Raw genomic sequence first — 11,387 nt, 5'->3', positions numbered from 1 at the left:
TTTCCATGTTCAAGTACCCATGTTTGGGAATTTTTTGCGTGGGTGTGCCTGTGCCCTGAGACAATGGAGGGCGGCCATTTCTCATGTTTGGACGTCAAAGAATCCAAAAAAAATAGTCCCGTTCCCCAGTTCCGTCAACTAACACGTCAAAACAAAGCCTCAAAATCGAAAAAAATAGGAAATGAACCCTTTTTCCATGTTCAAGTAAATAATTACTGTAATAACCGAATTCATGATTGGCCTAAAGCAAGCAGAGCTAGCATGCACAGTTCCATTATAGGCTACATAACAGCATATTAGACCTAATCATCTTGCTTGTTTACAATGTGATAAACGGATTAATTAAAGGATCCTAAAAAAGATCAAATCTTCCAAATGCACAGAAGCTCCACGATCACAATCTTCAAAACCTATTCATTAAAGAAGCAAGAGAGTTCATTAAAGTTCAAACTTGGAATATTCTTATTCCCCTTGTATTCTTGTAACTCTCGCAAGCATACTCATCGTCACCATTAAAACGCATTCACGCATAGAAGGCGGCGCGCACATTCTCCAAGCAATTAATAGCCACCTTAAGTTACATATGATTCACTCTCATCATCGTATATTCCTATTTCGTATTCATATAAATTGCCAACTTCCTTTCATATTCCCCACGTTCTACTACTGTTTCAGCAAGGAAGGGACTTATAATCCTTCTTCAATACTTCAACGTCTTTATATATCTTCGTGTCTGGAGCATGATCATGGAGTCTCAGCCACTTATGGGTTGGAGCTCTTTCTACGAAATAGATGAAGAACCATTTCCATTTACGTGCCAATTTTCTTACAGGTAAACTATGAATGTCATTATGTGTTGTCAATTATGACAATGATGTATGCTGTACGCGTAAATGATTTTTGTTGGACCAACAATTTCCTTGCTTAACCAAACGAGTAGTTGATAATATTAATTGGTTAGTGACGGGTTACAACGAATTATATCGCATAATGAATACAAATAAATAAACAATGAATGTTTAGTCTTCATTTAGGTCTACATAGTGTGTTTTGAATGACATCAAGCTTGTGTATTCCTGCATTCTACTAATATATGGAATTGCCCATTGCTTTGCCTGAGAATAACAATTGGTTGACCACAACAGCGATGGGGGCGGCAACGGACAATGGTCTTTCAAATAAACCTGTTGTACATGAACAAACATTATATCATGCGCTGACCGTGCCAAACGAACAAGCGAAGTCATTGCATAATTGTTACACTAACTATATTCAATGTACCTGAACAAAATGATTTCCAAACACGTGACCGACACATATGATGCGGTGGCCAGAAGAGTCAGGTGGTGGTTGACTTCTAAGAGGGAAAAATGTCATGCTTTGTTGTTGGGACAACGATACAAGGATTACGTTATACCGTGAAGCAATCACATATCCCATGTCTGTTATATCCATCCACTTGTCCACACTAACCTGAATGAACCAAACATACACATGTAAGTAATTTAAACATTGTTATTAAAAAAAATTAACCTAAAAACATACCTTTGAAAATCCATCAACAAGTAGGGACAACTTTAATTGTTCAAATCTCTCTGTGCCACCGAAGAGGTTCATGTACTCATGCGACCACCTGCCAAGTTCTTTAAGCAATTCATTACGCACTAACGGCCACGAATCTTCCCCCATACCTAATAAAGCGCCAATGGACCGATATCCACAGTTACCGTCCGCTTTCACATCCACAACGTCACGAATGAAACCTTGAAAGAATGACGCAAATTGATCCAACATCGGGATGATCCTTGTTGGCTGACGCGGTTGAGAACATGATGCACTTCGTTTCACTGGAGAGTTGCTGCTTTGAACAGAATGAAAAGCATCAACATACTCCCAGTAAGACGGATCACGCTTTGTGGATGTTTGACTTCTTTTCATCGGTTTCTTCGGTGCACCTTTAGTGTTCACCTTTGATGGAGGAGGGCACATAGAGTTATGATCAGGGTATGCGATTTCTCGAAGTTTACTCTTCAGATTTACTTTGCCAGCCACATCAAGTTCATCAAACCTTTTAGATATGACCTCTATTTCTTCCTTGATGGTGACTTCCGTCTCACATAACCCTTGGTCTGAAAAGCAAAGTCTCCTCCAAAAAAGATGGACTGACTCCAATGGGATGCTGCTAGCAGTATACCTAGAAAGCTCACATGCACAAGGAAGCCCGTGCGTGCTTCTCATCACACAACCACAAGAAGAGAGATTGTTGCCGAGATAACGTAGACGGTCAATCTCAGAAGCAATCTGATTTAAAGCATCCCTCGAAACCATCCCAAGAAGCCTCTTGTATAAGGTTTTTTTATATACATGGCCAACCACATGCGTACTGGTTTCAAAGGATGCTTTAATTTCGACGTGTTGCAGCGTGATCATGTTGTTCATGGCATCCCAAACACTACATAGGTCTCCAACGCTATTTTGTAGTACTCTTTTGAGAGCCCAATGAGCTGATTCAACCCTACATTTAAAATACACAACAAACATGAAAATATACAACAATTAAATACCATTTAATATTAATCGTTACTAACAAATAAAATCAGTTGTTAATACCTGTTTGTTGTTGTGTTGCCTAGGTGCATGACCTTATTCGTCCATGCTGTAATAAATTTTTCCTTGTGGGGGATAATCCATGTGTCGTTAACATAGTCAACGAACATCGGCCAAGGCGAACAAGCAACTTGAAACTTCTGATATGACTCATGGAACTCGTATTCGGACGGACAATCAACCAAAGTACCCCAGTTATCCATTACATAGTCCCACGCATTTTTTTCCCCGATTAAAGATTTGCACTTCGCCTTCACATTCTTATCGATATGAAACCTGCACAACAAATTAGTAGACTCGGGAAACACAGTTTTCACTGCATTCATCAGTGCTAGGTCTCTGTCAGTGACAATAACAAGAGGGAGGCGATCGTGTCTTAAAAATAGGCCTCGAAATCGTTCCAAAGCCCATACAATATTATTAACACGCTCAGCCTCCAGATATGCAAACCCAGCAGAGAATGTCATCGCCGTTGGTGTCACTCCAACAAAGTCAAGTAGTGGGAGTCTGTACCTGTTTGTTTTGTAGGTACTGTCTATAAAAAACACCAGATGACATGCATTGCATAACTTTACTGCATCTGGGTGACACCAAAACAGATCACGCACCACAACTTCATCCTTCAATCTATGCCAATGAATGTATTGATCACGTTCGAGAAGCTTCATCAGATGCTGCATTTCGGTATCAGCTCCTCTTATTGAAGAACGATATGCACTTCTTGCATTGTAAATTTGCTTTATCGTGGTGTAACTGTCGGCATTGTGTTCCTTCAACGTTAGCAAGATGTTTTTCGGTTTCACCATCGACTTTGTCATATCAGCAATAATTTTCTTTTCTTCCTTAGTCAATCGCCCGGCGTATGGATGTCCAACTAAGGACTTCGCCAATTCATGATTATGAATCCCACAGATCAACTTCACCATCCAACCTTCCCCTCCACGCACTGGTTTCCCACGAAGCCTGAAGGGACAACCACATTTCCTACTCCCGGTGTCTTTTCTAACGAATTCTTTATTTCTACACTTGTACGTACCACTCCTTTCACACCCAATTAACACAAATGAACTTCTTCCTCTGCTACCGGTCTCTGTGTCAGATCTCATAATCACTGCAACAAATCCATTTTCATGGGCAACTGTTCGAGCCCATTGCAAAACATCATCTCGAGTAGCGAATACCTACAACGCAACCCTAACACATTAATTTTCGTACAAACCATCAATTCAACCAATGACTCAAATTATCTATGATTACCTGAGATGTATTAAAAGCATTTGAACAATCGACATGTCGTTCATTCACTCCACATTCTTCTTGATTATCATAATCATAATCCATATCAACTTCTTGTGACATCGCAAAGTCATACCTCCATTGATCTTCGTCCATCTTAAGGACATATGCATCATACACAAGTACATTCAAATTATCATATAACCACATCCAAAAATTTACTACACCTTAAATAACAAACATATTAATAGGACATATGCATCATACACGACTATATTAAAATTATCACTATATTCTAAATTTATAACTACATTATTTACTTAAACTAAACTTATCACTATAATAAACAACTAATAAAACATTTTTGTACCATTATACATTTAAGTTACCTAAATCATTTAATATTATACCATTATACCTAATTAAATCAATAATCCACAACATATATAAACCAGAAATAAAAAAAAATTATAAAACAGAAATATATATACCATTATAAAACAAAAAAAATTATAATCCACAATATATATCATTATACCTAATTAAACCAATAATTCATTATTAACTAACAGAAATATATATAAAACAGAAATTAAAAAAATTATAAAACAGAAATTAATAAATTAGTAATAATTTAACATTCCGGAAGAAGTTCTTCCGGAAGTTACGAAGGCCAATTCCGGAAGCACTTCTTCCGGAATTGGGCTTCGTAACTTCCGGAAGACCTTCTTCCGGAAGTTAAGAAGCCCAATTCCGGAAGAAGGTCTTCCGGAAATAGTTATTTCCGGAAGCACTTCTTCCGGAATTGGCTTTCGTAACTTCCGGAAGACCTTCATCCGGAAGTGGTCATTCCGGACCTTCCTCCTTCTGTGCCTAAAATTTCTTCCGGATACATTTTTTACTGTTTTTCTTCTCTAAAAGCTAACCGGAAAACGAAATAAACGCGTACCTCTGACAAAATAGGAACAACAGCCACTAATAAAACTTCAAATACGGAACACGGGACCACCAAATCTTCAAATACTTCACTTCACTGGACCACCAACAGACTGCTGAAGGGACCACCACCGAAACAACAGCAAACGGAAGAAGAAACAAAGCAAACGGAAGACGAAACAAAGCAAACGGAAGAAGAAAGAAAGAAAGCGCAGTAAAACACAGCCTGAAGACGTTAATTTAAAGAAATTTACACAAGGGCAAAATCGTCATTACATACGCATTAAAAAAAAAAATAACTTCCGGAAGAAGCTTCTTCCGGAAGACACTGGAATTCTTCCGGAAGAAGCTTCTTCCGGAAACATTCCGGATGACGTTCTTCCGGAAATTGTCTGTGAGTTTTTCCGGAAGACACAAATTATTCTTCCGGAAGAAGGTTCTTCCGGAAACTTTCCGGAAAAATTATTTCCGGAAACTTTCCGGAAGAACCTTCTTCCGGAAGAATAATTGCTGAAGGGCAGTTTCGCCACTTCACTGTTTGCTGGGTGCCCCAGCAATAATGCTGGGTGCACGTAGCAACTCCCCTTTCAATCTAGCTATGAGTCAGATCCAAGAAAGTTCAAGCCCACAGTTAAATAAAGACCGGAAAAATGTCAGCTTTGATGTTTTATTTTTGGGCCCAAAGCCTGCTTTTGTGCTTGACATAGAAGAATAATCCGGGATAAAAAGAAATTGAATGGGATTTAATATATTGGAACTACTATTCCCGCTGTCACAATTTGCTATTTTCACTATAACTTTTTGAAAAGTAGCAGGAAAAGACCAAACTGACCCTAAGGTAGTTTTCCCCACCCCCACCCCCACCCCTTTCCCTTCCCCTTCCCGTCCGTTCAAACTCCTTCTTCTCACCCCCAAACTTCTTTTTCTCTTTTCCCTCTCCTTCTCTGATTCTCCTTCCCCTTGTGCACCCCTCCCTAAACATGATTCTGTTGTATTTCGTTCAAGGAACAATTTTGGGACAAAGCAAAAAAGGTACCCATGTGGATAGTGCCATTAGCAATTGGGCTACTCTCAATAGCAATCCTCTTGTTAATATTTCCCTATTTGAACCATGCTCTTGTTTATTATTACCTACGGGCTACCGGTTTCTAACCTTGTTTCGGTTTGTATTGAGATAGACGTAGAATATTATTGTTTTAAATGTGTTTAATATCTATGAAAAATGATTGAATTTTATTTTGGGTTTCTAATTTTTATTATTTTAAGTCTTTAAAATATTAAAAATTATGCTTTAAGTCTTTTGTCATTAGTTAAGTGATGATGTAATATCACTACAACTATTAATAATGTTAAGAAAATCAGTTTGTAAAGTGACACTTAACTGGTTTCATTCACAAAATTAGAATTCAAGACCTTATTTAAGTGATTAGCATCCAGTTTCACTTGAATCAATAACATTTTAGTAACGTGTCTTAATTTAAATAATTTTGTTTATAATTTCTCTTAATTTTAAAGGTCTTTAAATAATTTATTCATGTTTTATATATTATTATTTTTTTGAAATATCACGTTATTGGTGTGAAGTATCAAATGAAACTCAGTTACACTGCAATGCAACATTTTGATAAATATTTTCTTTACTTATAAATTTTATTCAAATTTAAAAATACAATGCGAAAAGACTTGTTAATTTTGATTATAATTCTTAATCTTGTGCTATCAAGTCTAACTAAAGATGCGTTAGGGGTGGCTATACGAACCAGTTTGGCCCATTTAAGGTCCGATGATAATTATTAGGCATATGTTCATTTGAATTACAAATAACACAATAATTATCTACTTTTCCTAAATTTTTGCTTTAGTTTAGCCTCGATTTAGTTAGGAAATAAAGTTTTATAGAATCCTAGGCCATAAATAAAATTTTAATCCTTTTCTCGTAGTTTTTACTTTTTTTCAAGGCTTTGGATCACCAATTGAAGATGTCATTCACGATGCTCGCCTACGAGCTATGCTTATCCAGTGAGAGTAATCGTGCAAACAAGGTCACATCACAGCCCAAGAGAGAAGGAGAAGTGTCAAGTCATCATAAGAACTCGTCCAGTGAGTAAAGGTCACTGAGTGAAAAAATAAATTTAGAATTTCAATTGTTAAAGAATTTCGAAATCACATTTGAAGTGTCTTTTGGAATCCGTAAAGAACTCGCCTGGTGGGTATGTCTTGCCTAGCGAGTAAACCGTACCTTGCAGTGACAAGACAAAGATCTTGAGCCCGATATAAAAGGGCATTCTTTTGGGATTGCCAAAAGGGCATAAACCATGGGGTGTGTGTGGCAACTGAAGCTCCCATCTATCTTCATCTTTCATTTTTCTTCATTTTCTTGCTTCCAATTTGTAATTTCGATTCCTCTCATGACAATGTGAAACTAGTTTATCCTTTGTTGGGGAATTGGTGTACGAAGTTTACTTGTGTTTATGATTTGATTATCTTAGCTTTAATTCTTTGTTTTTATTGTCATCAGGAAATGCTTGAAAATTAAGTTTTGAAAATTAAGGATGGAGGAATGTTTGTTAGTATCATTAGTGGTCAATCATATGAACATGTTTCATAATTAAACTGTCATTGAGAAATGTTTTTTGACTAAAATTTAAAAATGGTATCTGATGGGCATTATGTCTAGGGATGAAATAACATTTGTTAGTCTTGATAAACCTTTGTTTTTGAATCCAAATGGTTTAGCTTGACTTGCTAAGGAATTAGGAGTTGAGTTAAACAACTTAGGCTCTTTTACAGGAGGAATCATTGTTAGAGCACTATAGTAAATCAAGATTGCATTAGAGTGAACATTGGGTAAAGAAAACATTTATAACTACTGAGATTGTTAGTTTAGTGTAGTAAAATCCTCAACACTTCATTTAATTTCCATTTGGCTCCTTTTGCCCACCTTTTATTTGTTATTTTTTTAATCATCTTATACAAGACCAAAATTATCCTTTGTGTAGTTGTTGAATCTGTATAAATAGCTTGATACAAACAAGTTCTTATGGATATGGTACTCGAACTTATTATTTTATACTATTTGCATGATACTTTGGTTACTTGTCAAGGATTTATCATCAAGCAAATTGGCACCTTTTTCGAGGATTTGTTTCTTGTATTTGGCAATTTGTGCTATTTTCATATTCTAGGCATTGATTCTTTATTCTTTTATTTATTACACATTAGTTTGTTTTATTTTGTTAGCGAACCCCATCTTTAGAAGAGTCGAATAAGCTTGGTTCGCGAAATAAATGGACTATTTTTTAAGTTTGGTGTTCAGCCCACAAATAAATAGACCGGTTCATAGATCCAAATATTTAATTGAAAAAGTATCTTTTATTAGAAAAATATTTTTTAAAAAGTGAAAAATGTATAAAATTAAAAGAAAAAAAAATTGACTACATTTTTTAAGATAAAATTTATCACACAAAAATATACCAATATTTTAACATAATAAATTAAAAATAACGATCTAAATTTAAGATCAAAATTTTAACATAAAAATAAATTAAAAATACATTTACATTGGACTTAGGCAGATTAAACGGTAATTCACTAATTTACCAATAAAATTTGTTAGATCGATAAATTTAACAAATTCAGACTTATAAACTTGATATAATTATACAGATTAAAAAAACCATTATCTGCCCAATCCACACTAATCTGCATGCTTAACGGGCCGGTACATTTATCTGGATTCGAATACTCAACCCTTAGAATGCATACACTTGAGCTCAACCATTCTTACATGCAATACACATCAAACTCTCTCTTTTGAGCACTTCTTTTTCCTTATATGGAAAGAATAGTAATCGTTTTAGAGTTTAGCGGCCTTTTTGTTTCATAATTTTTTTTTACTGAAAACAGTTAATTTCAGAAGGAAAAGATTTGCTTTCACCAAACTCTGTAAAATAATTATTGCTTAACTAAAAAAATAAACTGGCAAAATAGCACCAACACCGGCAATTTTGGGGTAGAACTCACCCTATCTTTATGGTGTGCACTTGTTTTCCACGTTCCCGGAGCACATCACTGTAGAGTGAAGATTCTGAGTTTATCTTCCTCATCTCAATACTGTGCACTGTGCAATAAACAACATGGGGATTGATTAAATTTTAAAAGGTAACACGAACGAACTCACCCCAAATAATAAATAAATAACAAGAGAGCAACACTAACACTAACACTAACCAAGTTTAGTGTTTTCCCGCAAAACAACACGTGCACGTGCAAACACTCGTCTAACACGTAACACTCTCTAACCACGCTCTGATGTAAGTGGCAACAGGGGCACAGTAGTTAGTGGATTAATCTATCAATTAAATAAAACAAAAGCCATGAAACGCACTAATAAAAAAAGGAAAAAAAAAAACATCAACGACAAGGACTAAGAAGAACCGTGTATGCAGCATTATAACTACCCCATTCCCAAACACACCTTTCACTTCCTTTCTCTGCTTCTAACGCACTCTTCTAAACTTAACACAATGGAGCTTAGCAAATTGACGTTAGAGATCTTCTCAAAATTGGAGCAGCAATGGCTCTCGCACTACGAAGCATCAACCAAAACGCGCATTCTCAGCATTGACGGCGGAGGAACCACCGCCATTGTCGCCGGCGCTTCCCTCGTCCACCTCGAGGACCAGATCCGCGCCCAAACCTCCGATCCTCACGCGCAAATCACTGATTACTTTGACATCATCGCCGGCACCGGCATTGGCGCCATCCTCGCCGTCATGATCACCGCCGACGACGGCTTCGGCCGGCCTCTGTACACCGTCAGAGACGCCGTCAACTTCCTCGCCGAAAACAACCGCGAACTCTACAAGCCGAAACGCGCCGGCGTGTTCCGCCGACGCCGTAGATTCTCCGCGAGGAGCATGGAAAACACGCTAAAGCGCGTTTTCAAGAGAAAAGAGGGAGAAGAACGGTTGTTGACTCTGAAGGACACGTGTAAGCCGCTACTTGTCCCTTGCTTTGACCTCAAGAGCTCTGCGCCGTTCGTGTTCTCCCGAGCCGACGCGTCCGAGTCACCGAGTTTCAACTTCGAGCTTTGGAAGGCGTGCCGCGCCACGTCAGCGACTCCTGGCGTTTTCGCGCCCTTTCACTTCTCCTCCGTCGACGGAAAAACCTCGTGCGCCGCCGTCGACGGCGGCTTAGTGATGAACAATCCGGCCGCGGCGGCGGTCACGCACGTCCTCCACAACAAGCGCGACTTCCCGTCGGTGAACGGCGTGGAGGATCTCCTTGTTCTCTCCATCGGAAACGGAGCTCCGGCGAAGAGAATGAACAATGCCGGCGAGTGCTCTACGTCAATGCTGATTGACATTGCGCTCGACGGTGTTTCAGAGACCGTTGACCAGATGCTAGGGAACGCCTTCTGTTGGAATCGTACCGACTATGTCAGGATTCAGGTACCTCATCAATCTAACTGTCATTAATCTAACTGTTTGGTTCCCAAGGAAATGAGGAGAAAAAATAGAAATGCGAAAAAAAAAAGAAATTAGATTCAGTAAATTGAACTCCGTTTCTTGCTCACTAGTCACTATTGTAACAAAATTATTAGTTTTGTGTTTGACGGAGTTAATTGACGGTGTGTGTGATTGTGCAGGCTATCGGATTAGGAGATCAAGGAAAAGATGATGAGAAGGTACTGAACGAGAGAGTCCTTGAATCGTTACCGTTTGGGGGAAAACGGTTACTGCAGGAGACAAACGGTAACAGAATTGAGAGCTTCGTGCAACGTCTTGTTGCTACTGGGAAGACAAGTCTTCCACCTAGTCCGTGCAAGCTTCCGCCGTAAGCCTCTGGCTAACGGCGTTTCTTTATTTTTAATATTTTTGACGCAGTAGTGACTTGTATCCAAGGTTAGATTAGATTAGGCCGTGATTAATTAAAGAAGAAAAAAGGTGCTCAAGTTTTTATTTTATCTGTTGTCGGAGTGAATAGCTGTTAATAAAACTCACATGGTAGAGTTTCTCGTGATTCTTGATTTGCTCCCTTGACTCTGATTTTGACTTCTTAAGACATTTTTTCCAAATGGGGACACGACGATTAGACTTTGATAATTACCGTTTCTTTTCTGAGACATGCTTAGCTAAATGGTGATTACGGTTGCATGTGAATGTTAAGTCCCTAAAATGGCTGCGTGATTCGCGGGGTTGGGGGAACCTCCACTAGTACTAGGCTCGTGATCAATCTCTTATTAAAGAACAAAAATTTAAAAGTACTACGACGCAATCCAGGCTAAAAGGTTTGAAATTTTTAAAAAATAATGTTTTTGGTTTTATTATCACTTTTTAAAGTTTTCTAAAAAGCAATTATCCAAATTAAATAAAACAAACTTAATTAATCGTAGAAGTATAGAATACCAAAAGCAAAAGCTGTAGAGTTTTTTTTTATCGGCCAAATAAATATTATTAATAGCAGCACTAGCAGCGGTACAAGTACTGATATAATAATAAAAAAAACAATATAATAAACATACAAGTCCCATATTGCAATGGTTGGTCCTTATTTATATCACCATAGGAACAAATATGAAATAACCAAAGCAACCAGACTAGACC

General features: G+C 37.7%; 1 protein-coding gene across 1 annotated transcript; it reads left to right on the top strand.

Annotated features, from left to right (window-relative positions):
* The first annotated feature begins 9,243 nt into the window (after positions 1–9,243).
* Positions 9,244–10,808, top strand: LOC114406859 (probable inactive patatin-like protein 9). Its single transcript, XM_028369691.1, has 2 exons — positions 9,244–10,232; positions 10,430–10,808. The coding sequence occupies exons 1-2, from the start codon at positions 9,306–9,308 to the stop codon at positions 10,619–10,621; spliced, it is 1,119 nt and encodes a 372-aa protein (XP_028225492.1). The 5' UTR covers positions 9,244–9,305; the 3' UTR covers positions 10,622–10,808.
* The last annotated feature ends 579 nt before the right edge of the window (positions 10,809–11,387 follow it).

The sequence above is a fragment of the Glycine soja genome, chromosome 3 (assembly GCF_004193775.1).
Source record: "Glycine soja cultivar W05 chromosome 3, ASM419377v2, whole genome shotgun sequence".
NCBI classification, from domain to species: Eukaryota; Viridiplantae; Streptophyta; class Magnoliopsida; order Fabales; family Fabaceae; genus Glycine; species Glycine soja.
This window is presented reverse-complemented; position numbering and strand designations above follow the sequence as displayed.

What these genes read in the sequence shown, in the direction of transcription:
- LOC114406859 (XM_028369691.1), top strand. Translation starts at nt 9,306, where the DNA reads ATGGAGCTTAGCAAATTGACGTTAGAGATCTTCTCAAAATTGGAGCAG. An exon ending in CCGACTATGTCAGGATTCAG is followed by an intron (nt 10,233 to 10,429) that starts GTACCTCATCAA and finishes GTGATTGTGCAG; the next exon opens with GCTATCGGATTAGGAGATCA.